The sequence below is a fragment of the Pituophis catenifer genome, unplaced genomic scaffold (genome assembly GCF_029215685.1).
Source record: "Pituophis catenifer annectens isolate HBS135680 unplaced genomic scaffold, rPitCat1.0.hap2 SCAF_4, whole genome shotgun sequence".
Lineage (NCBI taxonomy): Eukaryota > Metazoa > Chordata > Lepidosauria > Squamata > Colubridae > Pituophis > Pituophis catenifer.
The window spans coordinates 91984451-92012228 of record NW_027256884.1 but is presented as its reverse complement, the minus strand read 5'-3'; the positions used below and the strand labels follow the sequence as shown (position 1 = coordinate 92012228).

General features: G+C 36.5%; 1 protein-coding gene and 2 non-coding genes across 5 annotated transcripts in view; 1 reads left to right on the top strand and 2 right to left on the bottom strand.

Moving 5' to 3' along the window:
* Positions 1-7617: 7617 nt before the first annotated feature.
* Positions 7618-7689, top strand: TRNAP-AGG (transfer RNA proline (anticodon AGG)). Its single transcript has one exon. It is a non-coding gene; the product is annotated as a tRNA-Pro (tRNA).
* Positions 7690-8296: 607 nt separating this feature from the next.
* Positions 8297-8368, bottom strand: TRNAP-CGG (transfer RNA proline (anticodon CGG)). The gene has a single exon. It is a non-coding gene; the product is annotated as a tRNA-Pro (tRNA).
* Positions 8369-15056: 6688 nt separating this feature from the next.
* RCSD1 (RCSD domain containing 1) overlaps positions 15057-27778 on the bottom strand; it is a 30664-nt gene continuing 17942 nt past the window's right edge. For all 3 annotated transcript variants that reach the window (XM_070943726.1, XM_070943725.1, XM_070943727.1), the window contains 3 exons: positions 25554-25625; positions 18002-18199; positions 15057-16034 (listed from right to left, as the gene is read on the bottom strand). In XM_070943726.1, the coding sequence (XP_070799827.1) occupies positions 15447-16034; positions 18002-18199; positions 25554-25625 (858 nt within the window). In that variant the 3' untranslated portion in view covers positions 15057-15446. The remainder of the gene's footprint in view (positions 16035-18001; positions 18200-25553; positions 25626-27778) is intronic.

Below are 27778 nucleotides of genomic sequence, written 5' to 3'. Positions count from 1 at the left end.
TTTAGGAGGAAAGACAATTTGAAAATATTACTATTTCATAAATGAAATTAACATTTTAGCACAAATTATCTGCTCAGTAAGCTTTTTGTATATGTCTGACTTTGCAGGGTACGAAATAATTAGGCTTGACTCACAGGAAAAAAAATGGCAAGGGGAAAGTATGACCTCTCCCACACTGATTATACTACACATCAAAAGCATATATAATAGAAAAACATATATAAACATGTGATTAACTAAATTACAAAGCGGCTAACAATATAGCCTGAATTATTGTCCTGAACCCCATGCCAAAAAAGCAGCCAGGTCTTTAAGGCTTTTTAAAAGGTGAGCAGATCTGGAGCCAAACTAACTTCAGGACATAGGATTTTCCTGAGGGCAGATATAACTACAGAACAGACATTGCTTCCCGGTCATCCCTGACCATATAATCAGCAGGATTGTACTGCCTGACCTAATGAGAAGGTAAAAGCATTGGGTGTAATGCAATCTTTCAGATACTCCCCATGCTATGTAGAATTTTATAAGTAATAATCAGCACCCTGAATTGCATCAAATTGAGAGCAGGGCAGTTCATTGAATAAAAGTGTAACATGGGTATAATGAGCCATACTCACAATGGCCTGGGCTGCCACACTTAGGAACAATTGAGATTTTTAGATGTTCTTTGTGGAGCCCATGTACAGCACATTGCATAATCCATCCACCAGATGACCAAAGAATGAATGACACTGCAATATTTTATGATCCAAGAAAGGACAAAATTGATGTGCAATATAAAGGTGTACAAAGCCGTCTTGGCCACAACTCCCATTTGCTTTTTGAACTGGAGCTTTGATTTCAGGAGGTCATCTAGAGTAGATACTGGTTCTGTCTTGAGTAGTGCAACCCACCCAGAATTAAAGATGGAAATCATTAAGGGAAAGATACTCTTCTTAAAAGTGCTGTGAGCAATCCAATTCTGAATTTTGTATGCCAAAGATGTTTGCCGTTAAATATAATGGTTATTAAAGTTAGTTATTGGCGAGTGAAAGATAAAACAGCTAAAAAGTTAAAAGGAAATAACAGTTGCAGGCACAGATGACTGATGAGCCTCTTCTCTCCGGATTTCAACCACATAAACCACACAGAAGTTAAGAACTGACTGAAAAATCATCTAAACAGTATAAATAAAAAAAAAATGATATGACAGAATGGACAGTCCTGGAGGAGATATCATTCAAGTTCAAGAAAGTAATAACCAGCACCTTGAATTGCACCCAGAGGCAAATTGGAAGGATCAAGAAATGTGCTGAAATGGCATAGACATTCTACAGAATATAATATATAATTATAATAATATAATGAAGATTTTTTTCTTCAACTATCTAGAACTTATATGCAGTTTCTTTTCCATCCCCATTTCTCATACCTTATAAATTGATCATTGGATTATAATCAAATACTTATGCAAGCAGTTAGATATGATTCTCAGCACTTTTAGTATATTATCCTATCTATTATTTTCTATTGTATGAATAATGTTAAAATATATGGTATGTATTATGTTGTGCTATGCTGAAAAACTGTTCATATTTTTAGTTTAAAAAAACCTGACAGCGTGACTTGCTAGAATGTATCAGTGTAGAAGAAGTAGTTTGTACAATAGGAAATCAGAAAGCAGGATTTCTTCAGCTAATAAAGTCTTACCTACTTATGACTGTGATTGGATGGCACATAATAGTTTCTCTGCTGACATAAGAGAAAGTGGTTTAGCTTTTACCTGGAGTTCTTAAGGAGCTACAGTACATCACCCATCTCCGTGATATGTGTACCATAATGGTGAGATCATTATTGCTGTACTATGCAAACTATAATAAAGTCTGATGCTGTATTGGATACTTATTTGGCAAAATATGCTTCCAAGTATAGGCTGAAGATTAGGATTTTTAAAAGGTAAAAGACTGGCTTATTGTCCTGTCTCAGCTTTACTTTTCACATTTGAGCCGCACACAAGATGGCTTTCTTTCAAGATGGGGAGTTAAAGAGCAAGGGGGAGTTTGGAGACCATAGAAAGTTAGCTTATTTTAGCTAATGTTTGTTATGCTATACCCTGTTTTTGCTCTGGGAAGTCCGGGGGTGGGGTGGGTGTTGGGGGGAGGGGGGGTTGGAGGGAGTGGAGGGATGGGGGGTGGGAGGGGGGAAAATTGTTGTAATGATTGTTAAAACTTTTTAAATAAAAAAAAGATGGCTTTCTGAATGCTGATTCAATATGCCTTTTCAACAGCATGAAGTGACTTGTGAAAACTCCAAATTTTTAGTTTCAGTACGAAATGATTTATTTTCAATAAAATTACAACCACGCCACTATACCCCACAATATACTTTTATAGTATAAATTACCACAGCTACTCTCAACTTTAGTCAGTTTTGCCATCATGTGGGTCAATCTTTTTTCAGTTTTGTTCACAATAAAGGTAATATATGCTAAATGTTTTAATAACTCTAACATTCCGTAGGTTTATTATAGCAACATTTCTGATTTTGATGCCTTACAACAAACATAAGAATTTTTCAAATAACTAATTTGATTGCTTATATTTGTAACTTAAAGCTAATCTATTTTAGATTTTTACTGAGTTATTTTGAATACACATAAAAAGATGCATTTTCCAAATTGCATCAAATTTAAAAAAAAAAAACAGCTTATTTTTTACTGGCATACAAGGTTCCTCCTTTCTTCTTCACCTTAGATACTTTCTAATTCTAAACAAGGAATTTTCCTATTATTTCAGACACTGAGCTACTAGAATAACCCTTTATAGCTGTAAATATCTGAGAGACAAGGGCCAAAGAAAAATTATGCTAAAACATTTCTAAGGATTGGCACTCTATATCAGATATGAATTTGATTAAAAATGAATATATTCTTTTATAAATAAACAGCAATAAAATGCATTTGGCAAATCAGCCTCTGCTTTTGCTTGCTCTGTTAAGTCTTCCTACCATAGCTTGTTCACTTCCAGGCTAATCTGTCTACAGTCATGAATCACTTTGTGATTCAAAAGTATGTCATTTAGGAGTTGATAGAGCCTGCAACTTTCAGTTCCTAATTCAATACATTAATTACTAAATCTGGCTAACAGTAAATAAAAATCTATGTTTTTGTCATCACCCCATGTTCCAGCTTTCTGCTCATGTTGCAGAAATATATTTTGTCCAGAAGTCTAGTAGTTCTAATAATATACTATTTGCTTTGATCATGCTAGCTCTGGGATTATGAGAGGTAGTCCAACATAACTGGTGGGATTATTAATTTATATCCAGCCTTTATTATTTTTACAAATATTATCTTAAGGCAATTAAATCCTTATTTTCATGTTTCTAATCTGTTACTCCAGCATTCAAGAATATATAGGATTGTTGACACCTCCAAAATAATGTTTCACAATTGCTTATTAAGTCAATGAGCACCCTTCAAAGGTTTCAATTTTAGAACTCATTTGTAGATAAAACACATATTTTGATCTTTTTGCCATATAATATGTATATCATCATATATGTAATCAGCTCACATTGCATTGAAATCTAACAGTGGTTCCACAAAGACTTATGTTTTAAGACACTCTTCACATAATTCAGCTTTATCTGCAGGAATACTTTTATCCATTAGCTAAAATGGGAGGATAATTTTTTGAAATCATACTGTACATCTGAAAAAAAATCACTAGTGAAATATTATCCTCTTCATATCCTGTTTTTAAGAGCTAGATATTGGAGGGCTTAGATAAGGACTTGGCTAGATATTGGCTAGACAAATCCCCATAGAACAACATCAGCTTTATTGGTTTTCAGTTAGTCCTGTGCATTTTATACAATGGCACAATCCTTAATTTACTCTGTAACTTAATATTGCGCACCTGTATGAGGAAGAAGTTGTACCAACAAGATTGATGTTTATCTTTGACACAATGAGAATAATATCTGGAACTCTCAAATCTACACCACTTTGATGGCTCTTTCTAATATTGCCCCTCCTGATCTCAGTGACAATAACAGACAATTTGAGAGTAGAATAAGGTAAGTAGACCACCGACTCCTAGAAGTCTATTGATACATAAAATATTAGATTCTCTACCTAACACAAAGCTTAAGTCTAAGAAACCGATTTGCAATAACATACCACAATCTTGCAATCTAGATAAAGAATGGTGATTGGAATGGGCAACCCTTAATAACGGTAATCAAACATATCACATAGATCCAACAAAACCACTTCCAGGAATACAGCTGCCCTGAAAAATATGGAGGCATCTGAACAGAATCACGACAGGCCATGCCAGAACTTCGATCAAAGCTCTTTAAGTGGGGAATGGCTGAGACTGCAATGTGACTATGATGCACCAGAACAAACAAAAACATATAGTTCAAGAATGCCTTCTGGAAATTTCAAGGCACCTGGACTGATCTCATTGCAGCCACATAATAAGCAGTTAGAGATGGGTTTCATTAGAAATTGCACTATAGCACCCATCCTATTATGATTCTGTGGTGCCATGGCAATTTTATCATGGTTTTATCTTAATTCAACATTTTATCTCATCTATTGCATTTCCACACGTTTTACATACCGTGCATGCATTTGCTGATGCTTTATTTAAAATTATATCTGTTATATATATGTTTCTACATATAGTGTGGTTTATTAATGTTATACATCAGTGATTGCATGACTTGTCTAGATGCCATACACTAAATAAATAAATTTGTTCTGCTGCTAATGATCTCAATTTAATTTTATATATCTATATGTATTATATTTTATATCTCTATCTCTTTATATTTATTTGTCACTAGAATTTAATCCTATCTTTTTGATAGGATTGGTATTTTTGATAGGATTTGGTATTTTCTGCACAACAATCTTGAGAGTGGATTGGCTGAAAGAATGACTGGCCCAAATTCATCCAGTTAGTTTTCATGCCTCTGTATATCAACCAACTTGCAAATTTATTCTGTTTCTATCTTGATTGTGGTACTTTTTTTTTTCTAGTCTGGAAATCTATTGCGAAATAGTATAAAATCCTCATCAACAAATACACAGTTTACATATTATCAGACTACTTTGAATTTATTTCCATAAATGTTTCAAATCCTGAACATTCCTTTTCTTCAAAATGCAGGCATAGCTATAGAAATGGGTCTCTGTTGTGTACTCAGTTATGGGGAGAAAGTATTTGAATAACATTCAGTTTGAACCTGAATGATTCTCAACTCCAGACTTTAATCTTCTAAATCCTGATTTTATTCTACAGATGCACATGCAGTTTTACTAAGGAGCCAAAATAGAAATATTTATGTACCAAAAATAAATCTGTATTTCTGTATTCATTTCAAAGGAATGGAGTGAATTAATAGGGTCAAAAAGTTCCCAGTTTCAAAACTAGTACCATTAAACAATAAAAAGGAGAAGCTAAACCCATCCTTTCCTAATACAGGCTCAGTTCCCTTTCATTTATGGTTATTATATTAAAAACCAAACTATGATTTCACTTCCACTTTATTCAAATGTCTGCTCAAGAGAAAATCTGAGTAAGCTCATTTAGGGTTAAAGCATTTCTTTGTGGACGCAGATCCAGGATGCTTGGTGCACCTCAAAAAGAAAATTCTTACAGAATCTTTTAAGGTATTTATAGTTTCTACAAACATTATTTTATCTATTATCATCTATGGAGATTCTCAGTTGTCCAGGTCATGGTTGTCCCAAAAATGCTTTTTCAGGAGGCAACTGGACTTCCTTATTTCTTCTTTTGAAGACATTTTGCTTCTCATCCAAGCAGCTTCTTCAGCTCTGACAGGATGGTGGGAAAGGGAAAGATTCATATTCTTTGCAGACAACTGGTCATTTGGAAGCTGTCTCATCCAGCTTCTTGGATGAGAAGCGAAACATCTTGAAAGAAAAAACAAGAAAGTCCAGTTGCCTCCTGAAAAATCACCTTTGGGACAACCATGACCTGGATGACTGAGAATCTCTCCAGACGTTTAGCTACACAATTTCGGATGAACACCCTTTGAATAGTGTGGAAGTAGGAATGGATTTCCAGAGTGGGGGGGGGCAGGAATGCAGACTACAGGACCAGGAGCAGGGATGGGTTTCTACCGGTTCGCCCGGTTCAGGCGAACTAGTAGCGGCAGCGGCGGGAGGCTCCACCCACCTGCCCAGATGTTATAAAAAACACATGCGCAGAAATGCCACGTGCTCGCAAAGCAAGTGCCGGCACCTGTGCACTACCGATAGCAAATCGGTAGCGCCAGGTTTTGAAACCCACTACTGACCAAGAGCACTACTCAGGTGACCCTGAGAACACAGATAAACCTCCAAGTGCTTCAACCACCCTCTAAAAGGATGCAAATGACCAACTGTCTGCAAGGAGTATAAATCCGTCCATTCCCCACTATCCTGTCAGAGTTGAAGAAGCTTCTTGGATGAGAAGCGAAACGTCTTCAACGAAAAAACAATAAAGTCCAGTTGCCTCCTGAAAAAGCACCCTTGGGACAAACCATGACCTGGATGACAGAGAATTTCTACAGATTTTTATTCCGGTGCTCACTTCATATTCATTGTTGCGGAATAACTGGAAATCCGACGGCGGGGAGAGATATTAGCAAGCAGGTTAAGGAGACCAGCCCAGAGGCAAAGCCAGAGGCGACTGATCCACGAAAACAGGCAAATGTTTCTTGCACAATAAGCTTTTGAAGCGAGTTTCCAAATAATCCTGACGGCCGGCTTGGTTCGGTATTAACAGCAAACCAAACTCTCCCGTTGCTAAGTTAGGCATAGAGGCGAATTTACTCGGAAACCAGCGCAATTGATGGCAGGTCTTTCTCGATCAGCATTTTTCACCCTCAGGGCCGGGTGGACTTCAACTCCCAGAAGATGCCAGCGAAGCCTGCGTGGCTGGGAAATTCTGGGAGTTTAAAAAAAATCTCCCATCTTGACGTTGACGTATTTGGGGAAACCCTGCACTAAAGCAGGGTCTCCAACCTTGGCCACTTTAAGCCTGGCGGACTGGGAGTTGAAGTCCGCCAGGCTTAAAGTGGCCAAGGTTGGAGACCCCTGCACTAAAGGACGACACCTGTGGGGAAAATGGGTCGGATTATTTCGGGATCCTCTTCCATCCTCCTGTTCCCTTAATTTGACACAGAATCCCGTAAATATGTCTTTTGTTTCTATTTGAAGCGGGGCATCTCTTAAATGTTTTCCAGGTTCAAACAAACAAACAAAGGCATGATACCGCCGGGAACTCTCCCAGGGCTTCCACGACCTTGAGGGAAGGGCTGTTTGCTGTAACAGAAAACAGTATCCATGTGGTAATAAGTGTACATGCGACTTTGCAACCTGCGTTAGACTTAACATTAACATTAGCATTCTGTTCTGTCCCAAGAACATCTGCCTTTGAATGGGATTACTGATATTTGCTGACTTTAGAAAATGCAACCAATATTCAAACAAAACAGTCCTTGCTGTGGGTAAACAATGACCTCGAAATCACCATAGTTTTCTATTGGGCAGGTAAAATGATGAAGCAACCGCTAAAGTTAGGATCCAGGAGAAGAAGAAGAGCGAGTTTATGGACTGGCTCGTTGGTCTAGGGGTATGATTCTCGCTTAGGGTGCGAGAGGTCCCGGGTTCAAATCCCGGACGAGCCCTATTTTTATTTTTTTTTTAATCTTTTCCATAATACACGGTTGTTTTTAAAAACCGTAAATTAGTATTTTACAGTAGGTTGTGCTTTCGGCTCACTCCAGGACATTAGAAAAACGTTGTAGAAAGATTTATTGACACTAATTGCTATGCAATTCGTTCGCCAGCGACGCTGCCGTGTGAGGGACCGTAGAGCTTTTCCCCCCTCTTTTTATTATCGATCTATTCATCCTACAAGTGTAAGGAAAAATTAAAAAAAAGGAAGCCTATTCGTTTCCCCTTGTTTACTCCGCTGTAAACGTAAGAAGTTGTGTTAACGAATGCTATAAAAAGGTTGTAATCAAAAAAGGACAGACTATAAACGCAATCGGTGTTTTCGGCAGTTCATATAAACGCGAAAATATAAATTAAATTATGCGGAATTTCAAAGACAGCTCCGGTATCCTGTCAATCCGTTCTCGATTTTAGGGAGATTATTTATTTGCATCTTTTGGCATCCGGTTCTTGCTTAATTTGTTTTGATGAAAGATTCTGTAAAACATGTAAAAAAAAAAAAAAAAGGCCTAACACCCCCCAAAATACGAAGGAAACGAAAGCACTTCCTCCGCCTACGGGCTCGTCCGGGATTTGAACCCGGGACCTCTCGCACCCGAAGCGAGAATCATACCCCTAGACCAACGAGCCGCTCTCAGTAAAACCCTCCTCGGCTGGCTTCTTCACTTTTATCCCGCCCCTCTTCTACTGCGCAATCTCCCCAGGGTTGGTTGCTCCGTTAACGTTGCGTTCATTTTGGGGGGAAAATGGTTCCGGGTACAGTGGTGCTACTAGCCGTGGCATTTGAATTCGCTTCTCACCTACCTGAAAGGTCTGCCGTTAGCGCCTCCGCTCCCCCCCTTCCCTCTCGGAGAACCTTTTCCATTTATACTCGGTCCCCGAAGAATAGACGCTTTAGCCTGTTGGGAGGAAGACAATACTACTTCGCTCTCGAGGAGGCGGGGCGGCTTTATTTCCTTCTTTCTTCATAAACCTTCTTTGACATAGCATATAGTAAATGCAGGGTAGGAATCTCTTCGTTTCTAATGAAACGATAAGCTGTATGAAGTTTATTTTAGCAAGTCCTTTCCTTTCCTCCTTTCTTTCCCCTTTCCTTTCTTTGCCTCTTTCCTTTCCTCTTTCCTTTTCTTTTCTTTCCTCTCCCCTGCCCTTTTTCCTTCCCTCTTCCCTTCTTTCCCTTTTTCCTTCCTCCTTTCCTTTCCCTTTCCTTCCCCTTCCCCTTTCCTTTCCTCTTTCCCTTCCTCTCCCCTTCCCTTCCCTTTTTCCTTCCCTCTTTCCTTCCACTCCTTCCCTTTTTCCTTCCTCCTTTCCATTCTCTTGCCTTCCCCTTCCCCTTTCTTTTCCTCTTTCCTTCCCTATTTTATTTCTTTCCCTTCTGTCTTTCTTTCCTCCTTTCTTTTCCTTTGCTTCCCTTTTCCCTTTCCTCTTCCCTTTCCTTTTCCCTTCCCTTTTCTCTTTCCTTTTTTCTGGCAAAGTCCTCTCCAACTGATTACCCTCTTCTTTCTAAAGAATGAAGTTTTCAACTAGTCAATTTGTCTGTAGGGGTCCTGTGCTTCAGGCATGACAATAAATAAAAGATCCTGAAAAAAACTTCATTGACTTCGGACTTTTTGCAGAGTTTTCTAAGATAAAGTACAGGAGAGATGAAGTGGAAGGACTACCAGTAGTTAGATACATGCACCTGAGAGGGTGGAATATAACACTTAACATGCATCACTTTTAGCTTTTTGAGATCACAAGAAGCATTTAAAAGAGCATTTCATTCATTTATTCTGAATGTAGACTATTTTTTCCAGAAATCTCTATTTTCATTTATTTTCATGGTCTATAAAATGTATATGATTGGCACAAATCTGTACATCCCAGTGGACAAATCCAGACATCCATATGAACAGGAAGGTGAGCATCATAGACATGCTTCTTTTATTGTAATGTATAGCAAACCTCTGCTTTAACTCAGAACTCTCCATCAGCATTCCCCAATAGCATGTTTTCCAGATAGCTTGAAGCAACGTCAATAAACATCAGCTAAACTGCATTTTGTGAGAATTATTGTCTAATGTCTTTGGAGCACACAATTGTTGGTGAAGCATTGGTATCCTTGAGAAAATGGTAGTTTACTTCCATCTCATTGGATATAGTAGTTTCTGTTCCATCACAGCTTTTAACATAAACATTGTAGATTTTTGTGTAATCAATAAGAAGTGATAGTATGAAAGGCCATGCTTACTTTTCACATGTTTAAACTATTAGTGAATGATCAGACATCATTCATCTCATAGCCATTTAATCTAAGTGTGTATGTTTAGATAAATCCAGCTGCTGAAGAACACTTCATGGATTTGATGGACTTGTTGGCGTTAGTTTAGGGTACTACACATCTTTGTTTTTTTTGCTGCAGAACATAACATAGTTGAAGCACAAATGCCAGAGACATTTCTTGGTAAATAATTCACTGCCCCTTTACCCAAACCATATTTCAAATGAAATATGGAAAAATAATATAGTCCCAAAAAACAAACAAACAGTGATAGTACCAAATTCACAACTGAATGCAGAATAGGTGGGTGTTCCATAAAATTTTTCCATCAAAATAATAGATTATTACATTTCTTTATATTTTGGTAGCCACACAAATGAATTAAAGTCCAAAGATATCTGCAAGGAAACTGGCAACAATTATTCCACTGGTTAATGGGTATTATCATTAAGTGCATTTGAAGGGCAACAGATTGTGAAAACCTAATCAATAAAGGTCTATGATTAGGCAGTTTTTTTCCCAGCTTTGGAGTCACTGTTCTCACCAAATCTGGAAGATAGATAGATAGATAGATAGATAGATGATAGAATAAGTTTAAACACAAGGCTAAGACTAATACAAACTAAAACAGACTGAAGAAGAAAAGAAAAAAAAAGCTAAAGGTGCAAAAAGAAAAAGGTTACAGAAAAATAGGAAAGAAAAAGATATAAAGAAGTGAGTTCTGATTATTTACAGTATTTATAAGTACAATTATAAATTGATCCCTCTCTAAAATTACATTATCACTCTTCTTTCTCATACCTAATCTTCAAAACTATAAATCATAAATTTATTTATTTATTTATTAGTTCGATTTACATGCCGCCCTTCTCCGGAGACTCAGGGCGGCTTACAATGCATTAAACAATAGCCTTCATACTTATGTATATACAGTACCTGCTTAGTAGGGCTTTTTGGCCCCCCCTAAGCAGTGTTCTATTTTATACAAAGTCAGCTTATTGCCCCCACAAACTGGGTCCTCATTTTACCTACCTCGAAAAGATGGAAGGCTGAGTCAATCTTGAGCCTGGTGAGAATTGAACTCGCAGTAATTGCAGGCAGCTGGCAACTATGTGCTACTTTAACAGCAGCAGTTTAGTCTGCTGTGCCACCAGGCTCCTATTTATATGCAGGTTCTGCCATCTTCACCAACCATTCATCCATTGTAGATATTACCAAATCTTTCCAACTTTGTGCATACAATTATCTCGCTAAAGTTATATATAAAAATGTTCCATAACTTTTTTCCAAATATCCATCACTCTGAAGAAAAGTTCTAATTTCATTTGAATATTTTATTTATTTATTTAAATTGTATCCTGCCTGTGTTATTTTTACAAATAATTTAAGGCATATCCAACATACCTTCCTCCTGTTTTCCCCACAAAAACCCTGTGAGATGTTAATCCTCTGAATTAGTTGAATCTAATTTTTTAAGCTTTTTTTTTATGTGCAGCCTTTTTGTTGTTCACATTCTCAACACAAATTTAAAGTACTCTTATACATTTTAGATAATCTTTATGGAGGCATACTGTATACCCATGGTACATCATTTTATAAAAATTCTCTTTAAGTTTATAACAGTGTAAATCTCATTTCTTTCAACCAATATTTCCCCATCTTTCCATCTGTATACTGTGACCAAAAATGTTAGTGGACTTCATCATACGTTCCTTGACTTGTTCTTCTGTTTCAATTTTCAATAACAGTGGAGGGTTGCCCCGGTTCAGACTGGTTCGCAAGAACTGGTAGTAAAACCAGCGAGAGACTCCGCCCACTGACCTGGACATCATCAAAGGTTATCTATGCATGCAGGCACGATGCGAACCGGTAGTAAAGGTAAGTAGAACCCACCCCTGTTCAATACCATTTATAAATTTAACAATCACATGTTCATCATTTGTACATAATATCTGTTTCAAAATCAGTGCTAGAATTTCAATGCCACACATTCTTTTATTTACTTCAATTCTGATAACTAAATAAAGCCACTGTCAGCTCTGACCTTCTACCATCAGTAGAGACCTGGGTCAGAAACTAGGAGAACCTTTTTTTTTTCTAGTCCTATCTTAAGCATGGAGTCAGCTGGGTGACTTTGGGTCAGTCACATGCTCTTAGCCCAACTCATCTTACAGAGTTTTTGTGGGGAAAATAGGAGGAAGGAATATTAGGTATGTTAGATGTATTCATTGCCTTGACTTGCTTACAGAATAATAAAGGCAGGATAAAAATCTGAAAAAAAAATATTCCTAACACAAATAAAATGTCAATGTATAAATAGAGTGTGTATACTTAACTGCACTACCACTCCTACATTAAAAAAATGTGTTTCTCATTTACATTAATATAAAGTAAAAACACAAAATTCATGTGCATGTATTTGTGAACCATGACTCAATAAACAATACTATTTAATAGATTTTATGTGACAACAAAACCATGGTTATCTGATCTTTATGGATGTTCCTGAGAACAGAATGCTCTCTGATAAGAAGAAGTAATAAATAAGTGAATATATTGAATAAACATGGACCAATAGTAGCACCAATTAAAGGACAGCTTTAGATTTTTTTTATTTCATTAAAAGATAATGTCCTCATTATCTTTATATACTATGTTTGAAATGTAAGATCCTGTGAAAAAAACTCAATGATGCAGGAATTGGTGATTAATCTCAAGAAAGATGCAAACTAAGTAAGATCACCCTAATAACAACATTTTAGTATTATCTCCTGAAATCTCCAAATAATTTTCCAACAAAACTTTTCCAAATGTTTTGACAATTAGATTCTTTCTGGATTTAGCATGTGAATCATGGCTACACTACAATAATAGCTTTTCTTAATCTTCATATAAATATCCTTATTTCTGCAGCAAATCAAGGATAGGATATATAGTTTTTTAGTTTAATCCAGGACATGTGATGGCGACCCACAAGTTTTTAATAACTGAGATGGTTTAGTAATACAAATACAAAAATCTCTACAGTGTTCTTCAGGTTCATGATTTAGCTGAGGCATAGCTAGCAGTCCATAAATTACGAAAATCCAAGAAAAAAAATCCAGTCACTCCATCTACAGCTATTGTTCTACAAAAGCATTGAGCAAAACAATAGACCATCAACAAACATGGGATGCATCTTTGCTGTATGAGGAAGGAACAAAAAGAAAGAAACAATCCGTATGAAAATGTTAGCTGTCTGAATCAAATAATAAATGAATGCTCAATAGCTTTTAAGTTTAACAAACACATTTTACACAAATCAAAATTACATAAGAAAATTCATTTTGCAGAATGATATGGTGCATAGATTACATAAATATTTACATAAAATTACTATTATCTATGGCAACCAGGAATTAGTACATACCAGTTTAATTATACAATTAACAAGAATCCATTATCTCCTTCATACCTACTTGAGAAATTCACAGAATTAAACTGGTCATTTAGTATAAATGGGCATCTTCAATTGCAAAATAGTTTAATATACCATATTATTTCTTGAAGCATTATGATTATTTTTGAAACTACTTCATATTTTTGCTTTGAAGATAGCTTTTTGGAAGAGATGATAGTCTACAGTGTGCTATCTTCTGAGAGCAGCACCATGCACTGTGATAATATTGAGACTTTAGTCATGTGAAGAAAACAAACAAAAACTGTCTGGCTCCTTTAGCCAGTAGTCATTCTGTTTTTTAGAAGAACATCTGCCAATCAGTGTTTGGGAAAATTATTTCTTAAATCTTGCTGCTAGCTGCAGTACCTGGTCTTCTCTCCATTCAGAAAATGATGCTATGCTCTCTTTAGATCAGGGGTCTCCAACCTTGGCAACTTTAAGCCTGGCGGACTTCAACTCCCAGAATTTGCTTTGCTGGCTGGGGAATTCTGGGAGTTGAAGTCCACCAGGCTTAAAGTTGCCAAGGTTGGAGACCCCTGCTTTAGATCACCGAGATGCAGAACTATTCTACAGCTGACCAGCACAATATGCAAAATAATTCTGCAGTGAACCATGTTCACTTGTCAGTGATATCTGTAATGTATAAGCAATATTTGCAGACCTAGGCATAACTCCTTCCAAATAGCTACACTTACTTTATTCATACTGATAGGTATATGCTTTCATTCTTCAGTCACTCCAAGCAGAACCATGTGAAGTTCAGAAAGGCATAGTTGAATAGCAAATGTAGATGTATTCAGCTTGTTGATCCCTAATTTGTTGAATATATGTTTTCTCCCCATTTGATATTTCAGCCATTATTACTTATAGATCGCATTTTTGACTACAAGTTGCATTTCTAAAACAGATCTATCTAATGGGGGCATGATTCAGTGCTTCCTATTTTTATTTCTATTCTATTCCTACTTCCTAAAATAATTGGAGATATCTACTTAAGCAATTGCTATAACTGGCTTCTTAAAGAGAACAGCAGACTTTTTTAAAGTTGCAGGTTTTGACAAATGAAATTGAAAGATGTTATTGCTTGTCACTTCAGTAATAGATTTTTAAAAAGACATCAGTAAGATCTGTCATGTACATTATAAATAATTCTTTTCCTTTTAAAAAAAATATGAACAATAACCAAAGATATTAGATAAATAGCACAAGAGGCTCAAACTTAATGTAATGTTCATGTATAAAAATACCCACAAATTTAATACACATATCACGTCAAGCTATGGTTTCACTATTTTTTGCTAAATAGGTCATATAACTGAGTTTGCACATGCTAAACCATAAACCATGGCCTATTTATCACAATGGCTTAGCAATCTTGTGGCCGAATCTATTACTTTGCTGAATCCAGCCAAGCAATCCTGTGCTTAATAGCAAACTCAGAAAAACCCAAAAGATATGAAATATTGTAGAAAATCAATTTTTTTTTGTTTTTGTTTTGTCGCATCTACAAATTATTCCACAGCCAGTAAGCAAACCAGAAGAGACTGAGTTTTTTATGCTTCTATGTTGACTGTATAATGGATATGTATGCAGTATAATTATAGCTCACAGGCCAGAAATGGTTTGGAAATGTCAACTTTAATCAGAAAGTGTAATTAATATCATAGTCCTTTCCATTTAAAAAAACACTCAACAACTGTTGAAATTCAATAGACAACAATCTCCAAAACATGCTTTTGGCCTGTCCCCAAGTTTGAGAAACTTAAGGAGCTTGGTAAGGCTGTTGTCCATCGCAGATGTCCTGATTTGTCTCAACAAAAGCTTAAAAATTTCCAGCAGAAAGTAATAATTCAGGTTTCTTTGGTGTCTTCTTTAAAGAAATAGTTTATTTCTTTATAAACTATTATAAACTAGAAATAGTTTATAAGCAAGTATTGCAATAGGAACACTAATAATTGGCTTTCCATTTATCATTTCTTAGTAATTATATTAGCACCATATCCTGGAGTTCAGAATAGTTTCATATCTGCAGTAGGTTGTGAAGTCCCAGTATCTTGTCTGCTTGATTCATGATGTGAATCTTCACTTCCATTTATTTTTTTCTCCTTCTTTTCTTTATAAGTGTTTTCCATGTCGGAAGCATTATAGTTCTGTGGTTTTCTTTTTGTATCTTCTGCAATATCTGTATCTGCATTCTTCTCTTTCTCATTGTTTACAGTCTTACTTGGTCTCTCCTCTGAAAGATTCTGCTGTGTCTTGTCTTCCTGGCTCTCTTTGAATTTTGTTACTTTTTCTGTATCTACTTCTTTCTCTTTGTTTTCTGATCCACTAGATTGTAGAACTGATTGGGATTTTTCATCAGAAGCAACTTGATTTTGTTTCTTTTGATTGTCTACTGCACCCTCGGGGGCAGGTGAGGATTTCATACATTTATTCTTGTCCATAAATACATCTACTTCCTCCTTCTCCTCAGTTTTGGAACCATTTTCCTGAGGTAAAACTGTCCCTCCTAAATCTAGGTCATCTCCATATTCTGACTGTGATTTTCGAAACCTTCTAGATGGAGGTCTGCGCTTTATTGATCCTCGTGTCCTTACCTGAAAGTGGATAAAGCTGTGATTGAAATAAGAACATGACCAAGACCAGACATCATTAAAAACAACCAACAGAACTGCATTCATTCCTGGACTCTATTAGTTATTCTTCATAAGATTAATTTTTGGCATTACCATTTTTTTCACATCGAAGAACATATGATTGTTCCTTAGCAAAAAGTGAAGAAGTATTCTAATATTTTTTCAGTGCCAACTAGCACATTACAATTACTTTGGCCAATGTGGTTTTGTGGATAAGAAATACATCTTCCAATGTAAAGATCACCATCTTTATGAAGATGATGATAAATGTGGTTATTTAAAATCTGCCAGATTTTTAAATTAAGTCTAGTTTTAAAATACAAACATTGGGCAGAAGCTCCAGGATTTTCTATATTCATTCACCAAAACAATGATTTTGAGTGGAAGAGTGGAAACAGTAAATGAACTGGGATATGGTATTGCTGATAAAAGGAGAAAAGGATGTGACCCAAAGGCTGATAATTTTCTACATGAGTTGATATTTCTTTAAGAAATCAATAACTTCAGACCTGCTCTCGTTTTCTTAAAGCTTATCTTATTTTGTTCCATCTATGCAGCTGATATTGTAACGAATCGAGAGATTTAGTTATTTTGGCCAAGCTGGACTTTAAATAGCTAGATCATCTGTAGGATCATTCTTTAAAGTAAGCATACATAAAGGAGCAGATAAATTAAAATCCAATATCAGTTCAGGTAGTCAAAAGACAGGCCACAGAAGAGTCATTTAGAGATGTTTAAGAATAGAGGAATCTAAGTAGGACTATCAGGTATGGAAGGCTAGTGAGTGTAAGGAGTCACCAAAGACAAAATTAGATCATTTGAAAGGAACCCCAAGGAAAGCTGGATGGCTAGCAATAGGAGCTGGGAAACAAAGTGAACAAAAAAAGAAGAAAAAATCTGTCAGTGTTGCAAGTGCTGGCATATATTGATTCATGTAATGATAGCAAGTTAAAGGAAGTGGTACGTCTAAAGAAATTTCAGTCTCACAATCATATGTACATTAAGCTATATGGGAATTCCACATATTCAAATCTGAGGAATGTTGTTCTATATGGCTGTCATTTGCCTAACAATGAAAAAATGATATTCTAAAATTTCCTCCTCTTAAAAAGGTTCTCAGGACAGAATTCAGGAAACTACTTTATACTAGGAACATCACATGTACTTCAAGAGTATATTTTTTTAAAAAATCAAAACTATGCAATGTACTTATTACAGTACTGTTATAAATTTCAACAAATAAAATTAATATTCCAGTCAAATGACCTTGAAAATTTTCTTTAAAAATAATTACACATTTACTTCAATTAGTTAACTGTTACTTGATGAAAATTCTTTGTGATCTGTTTGGAAATTGCTACAGCTGTTCATTGACTCATTTTATTTATTTATTTATTTATTTATTTATTTATTTATTTATTTATTATTAAATTTTTATACTGCCCTTCTCCCGAAGGACTCAGGGTGGTGTACAGCCATATTAAAACAAACATATACCCATAAAATTTAAAAACAATTTAAAATATATAAAAAATTTGGCCCTTATGTTAAAAACTACAGACACCCAATTAAAATTCATTTTCTAAGCCGGCCTGTTGAAACAAAAGAGTCTTAAGGGCACGGCAAAAGGTACGTAGGTCGGGGATCATGCGGATCTCCGGGGGCAGTTCATTCCAGAGGGCAGGTGCCCCGACAGAGAAGGCTCTCCCCCTGGGTGTCGCCAGTCGACATTGTTTGGCCGACAGCACCCTGAGGAGTCCCTCTCTGTGGGAGCGTATTGGCCGGTGGGAGGCTATCGGTGGCAGAAGGTGATCTCGTACATAGTACATTTATGGTACTACATTTTGAGAGACCTCCTTCCTCCCGACTCCTTCCTTTCCTTTTCATCTTTAAATTGTCAATATTATGGTGACCAGCCTATATCTTACCTTATTATAAAACTGAAGATGAGTACCTTCTGGTGGTTGCTCAAAACTAACTGGAGATTCATCAGGAATACTTGAATGAGTCTTTGGGCTGACAGGGGTGACCGGTGGACTGTTAAAGGGAGACATCATTGTCTTTAGTCCAGGGCTTTTAGGAGAAGCTCCTGGCAGCATAGAAGTTGGAGCAAGTGCCAAATTGGCCTGTAAAGAAAATGAGTGAATCATAAATAAGTACTTTCATTTTGTTCCCAATGTTTGAAATTTTGCCTTAATGTTACTCACTTTATCTATTGCTGAAGTCAGTTTATGGAGCACACTTAATATTAGTGAAACAGAGAGATTCCTAAATGCTTAATAAGGATATCTGCCAAGGAATGACATTCTGTATTGTATTTTTTTTTCTGGAATTTGCTACCTTTGCCAGCACCCGTTAAGAAGTAAACAGCATTCAGAGGTGAACATGGAACTTCGAAACTGCTATTAACTTTATTTTGTGGGGAGGGATTAATCATGTTCACCTCCTGAATAAAATAAGCAATTTTTAAATAAATATGAGCCAACAATGTTTCAGCAACGGCTCTGTAGAAAATATAAAATAGTATCCAGCTCTGTGGGAGAAAAAATAGGAAAAGGAGAAGTGAGAGAAAAAAGATGTAGTCTATGAAGCTGAGATATTATTATTGATCTATTTATCTCTGAACTGCCAAGGAATTATTGGAGACCCTCTATAGTTCCCTATTAATTGGAGGTGGAGATGAGCTCAAGCGTATCATCAGATGTTCAATTATGGAAAAACAACCCCCTCTCCTAATAAATAAAATAACATACACAAAAACCAAAGAAAACATAAACCAAGATTCTGAGAAGATGTTCTATTAACAGACAAGAATACTGGATATAATACTATTCAAAACATTGTAAAGAGAAGCTTCCAAAAACACATTTACATAACACCTATATTGTCCTATATCCATAATAGCTTTCAAAGCAGCTGTGTAAGCCTTACAAAAAAAGAAGCTGTTTTGCAATGTCCTCTTTTGAATGCAGGCCTAAGTGGAACTTGAGTGGGGGCAGCAGCTTGAGGATGAGAGATATAATTGATCAAAGAGGTCTGGAAGGGAAAGAGTCCCTTCTACCAATAGTTCATATGACAGGGCAATCTGATATAACATTGTGATGGATCCCTCATATATAGATATTGACCAAATACAGTTGTGAGGTAAAAACTATAATATCCACACAAGAGGACAGTAACCCTCGCTCATCCCCAAATTAATAACAAATTATGATGGGAGAACCCTCGGCATTTTTGGAACAGAGACAAGAAGCACTTGTACATGGGCAGTGTTACCAAGAAGCCTCCTGTAATATAGGAGAAGAGTCGATAAAGAGGCCAGAGAAATGGAGGAACATGACACAAACACCCAAACCTATCAAAAAGACTTCTTATTCTCTAGAGCTTCAAAATAAATTGCAATTCCATAATCTTTATCCCTATTCATATTGTTGGAGAAATAGCAACAGCCAGACCTCAGGGACTAAGGGAGAAGACAATATTGTCTGCCCAAGGGGAAGGATTCTGCCTCTGTCCTGAAGAACGGGAAGTAGTGTGGGGTGATGATGGGAGACTCCTTGCTTCAAAGGCACAATCTGTTGGCTGAATAATGCACTCAGAAAAACGTGCTGCCTTCCTAGGGCACACATTTAGGATGTGATGAAAGGCTTTCAAAGGTTGAACACCTGTTGACACATTCCTTTTTGTTGATTCACATGGGAACAAATTACACAGTTAAACAGGCAATGGAGGGGCAACAAAGGATTATGAAGGAACAGGAAAATGAAAGAGATGGTATTTTTTCACTCATTCCTGTTGAAGGATATGACTTGGGAGGACAGAAGAATACTGGAATGAACAACTAACAACACAGATGGTCCAATAAGAACTATTTGGATTACAAGATAATGAGTTGTATTTCCAAAATAAACAATTACTGCAAAAGGTAGGCTGCATCTCACAAGAATTGAGAAAATTGTTTTTAGAAGATGCCATGCAAAGCAGATTCAGAGAGCTTTAAACTGAGTCCTTTAGAGGAAGGAGAAAAAATCTCTAAAAATAGTGCAACCCCAAGTCCTGGAAATTCAACTGGGAGGAGTATGTGAGACACAGAGGCATCTGATATATTAGGTCTGGTTAGATAAACTAAACTTTCCAGTTGTTTCTTAACAATTGCACAGAGAACAATCAGGGTTGTGTTAATTAACTAATCATGTTGTGTTAAATTCATCTTGGCTGCTGTACATATTATTTATTACTTTGTTATAATATTTTATCTTTCTTTTAATATTTGTTAGTCAACCAGAATCATGCATTTGAGATAGGCAGTTTATGAGAAGGAAGGAAGGAAGGAAGGAAGGAAGGAAGGAAGGAAGGAAGGAAGGATGGATGGATGGATGGATGGATTCTGGCATGATAGAGTGCATGAGTGAAATACAATGATTAACAAATAGAATGTTATTTACTATAATATGCCACATGAAGGATTGGCATTATATGTGAAGAAAGTACACACGTGTTTTAAGATCCCAGAGTTTGAATATGAATGTCTAATTGAAAGCATAGGTAAGAATACAAAAAAAAAAGGGGCGGGGAGGAAGCATTTTACTATAGCATTATTTTAACCAGCAAAACCAGGCAAGAGATCTGGACAATGCAGATTAAAAAACATTCAGGCTTCAACTATGAAGACATCTGTTAGAAAACCAACTCAGCCAAGACTATACAGTTTCCAAAAGTCATTAGTTGTCTTCCTGATTTTGTTTCTTGTCTCTCATGTGTTTCTTAAAGGAGAAACAGGAGATTTGGCTCTTCTGATTCTAATAAATAAAAAACTGCTGGCTGAAGAGGTAAAAGCAGTGGGAACATATCATATTACCTTTGCTTTAAGATACTACAAAAAGAGAAATTGGGACAGAACAGAATTGTACATACATATCAGATGTTAGAATATTCAGTTTTAATAAACTTTTCCAAGTGCTTAATAGAATCCCACAGACAAAAATTCTCAAGTCAAAGAAAATGCAGGAGAGTTGATTGAGTGATTATGTAACATCAAATTATTGTTGAGTCTTAGTAACTACATTTTTTCATGACAATCTATCCTTCTTTTAGATTTTACAGGAGAGTTAGAAATTTCTAAAAAAATAAGATACTGGATATACAGTTACCACCATTCTAAAGTGAGAAAAAAAAATAGGAGATAATTTATGAAATAATTGTGAATACATAGTGAATTTTGATGGAGCTGAGAGTTTAAAGGGATATGTTTACAAAATGGCAATTGAACTAAGCAGGCATACCAGTAAGCAGTTATTATCTGTGTAAAGAAAGTCAAAAAGGAACTTAGGTTTGCAAGGGATGCTAAAAGATTAGTTTGCCAAGAAAAAAGAAGGGGAAGGGGAAGGGCTACTGCTTGGGGAAATAGGATTGTAGCAAACTTTGGAAAGACTTAGAACTTGACATTTCTGACTTTACTTCAATTTTCTGTGCAAAGGAGAACTATGTTTAAATGGATCTAAGTGTCAGCCTCCACTTTTATATTGCTTGCTTGCTACGGCTGCAATTGAAATGGGGGGAGGGGGGATCTGTCTGGATATTGGGACGGGGGAAGTGAGCTGGTAGAGTAAATTGGAGAAAGTTTTCCTCAGCGTTTCTCTGCAGCTGGGAAGCGTGCTGATAACCAGTCAAGGTCAACTGTCCTGGCATACCAGAAGGATGGAGCCATCAGAAGCTGCACCCCACATGATCCCTTGGGGGGATGTGGATTGGATAATCCTGACTGGACCATTGGGGGGAGGGTTTTAAGGATGTTTTCTATATGTGATTTTCGCGCCTATTGTCTCAGACCTTGCTTTTCTTTGGTTGCATTCAGTTCATACTCAGTAAAAGTACCTTTCTCTATGAAAATGGAGTTGGGGTTTTTCTTTCTTGAGTACTGAAAGGAGGCATACCTGACATTAAGTGGAACAACTGACACACAAAATGGCTTGTAGTAAGTTTTAAATATAGCCACCTAATTATAATAAATGAGTTTAGCTCTCCAGGACCCATACTGATTACATCTAAGAATCTTGAAGAATCTTGTAGGTATTATTTTGGAGCTTCATCTATAAATTCTTGACAATATGGAGGACAAACAGAGCATCAGAGGACTTGAGAAACATGAATGTATTTTATATCTTTACACAAGAGTCAAAAAGACCTAGGCAAACCTCTGAAACACATTATCAAACAGTTGACTTGTGAGCATTTAGAGAATAATGCTAACATGTGTTTATCAAGGACAAGTCATGCAAAACCATGATTTTTTAAAATAGAATGACCAGTTATTAGTTGTTCACAGGTTAACTCTGAGTTCAGCAATTTAATAAGTCTCTCATGAGTTTCTAGGAGAGAAGGTAATAAAAATTGGAATTGACTAGACCAGGGCTGTGAGATGGGCCGGAGGCATCACGCACTGGTCACGCCCATGTCCGGTTTAGCAAAGCGGGAAAAAGTCCCTATACATCATGTGATGCCGCTGTGATGCTGTGAATTTGACATCCCTGGACTAGACCAGAGGTGAACTCCTGCCGGTTCTGTCCAGCTCGCGTGAGCTGGTAGTGCATGTGACGCGTAGTTCGGTGAAATGGTAGCGGCAGCAGCGCAAGGCTCCTCCCACTCGCCCAGACGTCATTACTTCTGGGTTTTAACACTCTGCGCATGCGCAAAGAATTCTGCACATGCCCAGAGGGTCAAAAATTGGATGTGATGATGGCACACGCGCGAGCGGAGCAAGCACTTCCAAACCGGTAGGGAAGGAAGTAGATTTCACCCCTGGACTAGACTATGATTAGATGATAGAACTAATTGAATGATCACAGTCAACAAGAACATCAGTATCTTAATGTCAAACTGGAAGAAATATCAAAGGCTCTGTGGTATTTAGCATATTTATAGATAATTTAAATGATGTTTAGAGAATATGATTATTAAACTTGCAAATGTCACACATGGCAGGGTAAACAGGGAAAGTATCATGATTCAGGAGGAACCTGATAAACAATAACAATGGCAAAATCTAGCAAGATTAATTTCAATGAAATAAATACAAAGCCTTTTTTCAGCATAAAAATTAATACATGTGAAATATAGTATGGGGAGACCATATTGGCAATGGCACCTGTAAAAAGGGATCTTATTATTTTGGGGAAGCACAAGGTAAACATGAGCCAAGAATATGGTACAACTCCCCCAAAAGAAAAAGCAATCTTAGGTAATATAAGCAGACATATAGTGTCATATTCAAGAGAAATTAGAAGATAAGGCAGAATAGCTCAGAATTTTTCAGAAGACAGGACAATAAACAATGGGCTGAAATTACAGAGGAAATAAACTTCAATTGGACATCAGGAAGCATATCCTATTGTTAACTGCTATTAAACAATGAAATCAGAATGTGTTGAGAAGTAGAGGTGTTCATTTCTGGGTGTGTTTAAAGAGAGGCTGAATGACCGTTTGTCACAGATGCTATAATGGTGGATTCTGCAGAGGGCAGGGGATTGGTCTCCAAGGTCTCTTCAAAGCTTTCCATGATTTTATGAAGATAGACCATTTAGGGATGAGGAGTCCCAGTGAGTACAAAACACTGGTTTTTGGATGGGAAAATTGGAAATGGGAAAAAAAGAAATCAAAAATGGTACTTTGGAAGGTACCAGGTCTAAATATAGCTGTGAAAATAAAGGTTTTATTATTTATTGCACATGGTAATGCTTTATTGATGCTCCCAATGAACTTGTCCTCATTCACAATCCAAATCAGAATGAATTTTTGGATCCTATTAAATTAGAAATACCTTTAAATATCTTGCTAATTTTTTCATATATGATTTCTAGTATTAGCAGGCAGTCTTTTGGAAATCACTGCTATTGTAATATTATAATCACAAGAGGGAGCTCTTGTGCTTAAGATATCTGTTTCACCATCCTATGTATCTAATGGTGACTATGTCAACAAATAGTTTGGGGAAGAGCAGAGGTGGAGAATAGCTGCCTTTCCAAAACAGCTGAATGTAGACACTATTCTTGTATGTTGGCTCAAGCCTTATAGATTTTCTAGCATCTCAGCCAAGAAAATATATCAACAGTGGCTTGATATCAAAGAAAGGGTGAACATGTCCATAATATCAACAGATTTAATTCTTTATATTCAAGATTGTCTTAAATTTTCTATTTCCAGTAATGTGAGACAGTCCTAATATAAATTGTGACAGCATAACGTAACAGAGTTGGAAGGGACTTTGGAGGTCATCTACTCCAATCCCCTGCTCAAGCAGGATATCTATACTAATTCTAACAAATGGCTTTCGAGTAACTTCTTAAAAGCCTCCAATGATGGGGCACCCACAACTTCCAAAGGCAATTTGTTCCACTGGTTGATTGTTCCCACTGTTAGGAATTTTCTCCTTAGTTTGCTTCTGTCCTTGATTTGTTTCCATCCAATAATTGTTTCTAATTCCAACCAATCCAATTATTGGATAGAAACTTGATTAGCTTCTCTCAGCACATAGCTGAACAAATGCACAGAGAATATATAATTTTTTCTCACTTTTCCACTAACTTGGAGCTAGTCTGTCTCACCATGTTGAATATGGGCATTCGTACTGTATAGAATTTCAGTATACTCCTTCACTGGCATCCTTTAAAAATCAATTTGAAGTTGAACTACACAGAGGTGGTATTCAGCAGATTCTGACCAGTTCTGGAGAATGAGTAGCAGAAATTTTGAGTAGTTTGGAGAACCTGTAAATACCACCTCTGACTGGCCTTGGACCCATCTATTCTCTGCCTCCAGAGTCCCATCTGATCGGAGGAAATGGGGATTTTGCAGTAACCTTCCACTCCCTGAGTGGGGAGGGAATGGAGATTTTACAGTATCCTTCTCCTGCCACGCTGACTAAGCCATGTCCACCAAGCCATGCCATGCCCACCAAGCCACGCCCACAGAACCAGTAGTAAAAAATTTTGAATCCCACCATTGGAACTACATTTTTCCTTCTTACTTTTCCAGCTGATGATTTCATGTTGAATTTAACCATAAAACTCATCAATCCTCTTTTCTGCCTCAATGGTTGGAGTTAAATCTGAATAACCATTTTATTAAAGAGCTGTCCAGGAAGTCTAATTGATATTATTCTGTATCTGACTATATTATTTCCATAGTCTTTCTATGGATTTTTTTTGTCCCAATTAGTAGTCAGCATTATGATATTCTGAAATTTCACTCCATTTCAATTTGTTGATGCCTAAGATGTCAATATGTAGTTAATGTATTTCATTTTCACTATGTTGAGCTTTCCTGTGTTCATGCTTCTTACATTCCATATTGTTACTATAGTTCTGTCTTTACAGCTTTTGGATTTTTTCCCTGCATGACATCAGCAACTAGAAATTCTAAATGTTTTAACTAGTAACATTTTTAAAACATTAGCAGAGGAGCAATGATGAAATCAGATCTTACCTGCATTTTTTCAATGAGAGGAGAACTTTTGGGCTTTACCCTTATAGGACGAGAAACATTTGGGGATGGTTTCTGTAAAAGGAGAAATAAGAAACAGAGTTGGTTGAAAGAGCCACCTTTTGTTACGTTCCAAAAATCTTTGGTGTTTAGTTGATTCATTTTTAATTATTAAATTTTCTTTATTATTAAGTATAAAAAGGAAGAGCCCTGGTGGCGCAGCAGACTAAAGCACTGTTATTAACATCAGCTGCCTGCAATTACTGCAAGTTCAAATCTCACCAGGCTCAAGGTTGACTCAGTCTTCCATCCTTTCTAAGGTAGGTAAAATGAGGACCCAGATTGTGGGGGCAATAAGCTGACTTTGTATAAATATACAAAAGTATCAAGGCTATTGCTAAACTCATTGTAAGCTGCCCTGAGTCTCCGGAGAAGGGCGGCATATAAATCAAATCCAAAAAAAAAAGTCTCTAGGAAAATACAAGTATTAATACAAGTATCCTTGAAGAACCCTCCTTGGAAAGGACTATATTCCACAAAAGAAAGATATGTATATGTTAGATATAAAGATGATGATGATGATGATGATGATGATGATGATGATGATGATGATGATGCAATAGATGGTATTAGGATTGTAGGGTTTTATCAGGAGCAGTACTGTCATATTCTTGCTAGACATCTGACCTCACAATGAAGATAAATTGAAGGGATTCAGAAATTAGAGAAGTAACTAACTTAAAAGGATGAAAATTCCTATTGCCACCATTGCTAGGCTACCATTCTCCAATTTTTATTGACTTTTCATCTGGGATGAAATGAGGTCTTGGAAGAGGTTGATGGTGAAGCCCCTTCTGGATGGGGAATTTGTTTTTATGCCTGTCTTTAAGCCTCATATGCATTCTTGTTCTTTTATTGGAATGTCCTTACTTTTTAATTATAAACCTTTGAGTTGGTGTTTGAAATTGATAAAATAAATAAATGGTAATGCAAAGCTTATTCCCTGACTATAATTTCTAATGCAACATCTGGTTACTAGTGCTGCCACTGTGGACAGGTGTGATGTTATTCAGATGACAGGGTCACTGATTAGAAATATACTACTTAAATCACAACAACCTTCTGCAATTATAGCATTCTTCAGATGTTTAGATTGCAACTACCAAGATACCAAGAGCTTTGGTAGTACAGTGGTCTAAAGCACCCTGTTATTAAGACCAGCTGCCTGCAATTACTGCAGGTTTGAATCTCGCCAGGCTGAAGGTTGACTCAGCCTTCCATCCTTTCTAAGGTAGGTAAATTGAGGACCCAGTTGTGGGGGCAATAAGCTGACTTTGTATAAATATACAAAAGGATGAAGGCTATTGCTTAGCGCATTGTAAGCCGCCCTGAGTCTCCGGAGAAGGGCGGCATATAAATGAAATTTAAAAAAAAAAAACCTACTATGTTTCTCAGCAGTGGCCATGGGGGACTTATGGATTCTAGAAATTGACATCCACATATTTGGAGAGTACCTAGATTGGTTCTGAGCCATTACTAACACTGCTGCCACATATTGATATACCCATCATTTAATACAATGTAATGGAGTTACTAAAGTAATCTAGTAGAAACTAGATTAATCTCCCAGCAGAATTAATGGAAAGTAGACATAAAGAAAAGGCTAAACAAGGAGTCACCAAGAGTTTATATATTATTAAAAATAAATGTGATATGATTTGAGATTATTTGAAATGAAGAAATGTTGCAAGGAATATTTTATAGGTTTGTATATCAAAAATGAAATTAAAGTGGGTAGTATAATTGTTGCAATCTAATAAAAAGAATGAATGGAAAGCAAGTAAGAGATGCATTTTCAGATTACTGAAAATGATAAGATATAAATGATGCAAGTGGAGAAATGATAAAATATTTAAGGTTAATATGGCTATGTGACTTCCTAATGTACTGTATGTGTGTAGACTGTATCTGCACATGGCAATTGGAAGACTATTATTAATCCCAAAAAAGGAAATGTATGAAGAGAGAATGCAAACCTACATTGTTTACCCTGAAACAGAATAGCATAATGAGTATATAGTGTATATGTGGAATAAAAAGCAGACATGGGAAACATGAAGTATTGAAGAAAAAAACTCGTGACAAATTTATATCTCCATAAGAAATATCTGCCTCTTTCTTGATATACCTCAAGCCACAGGAAACAGGTTGTTTAGAGAGGAATTATG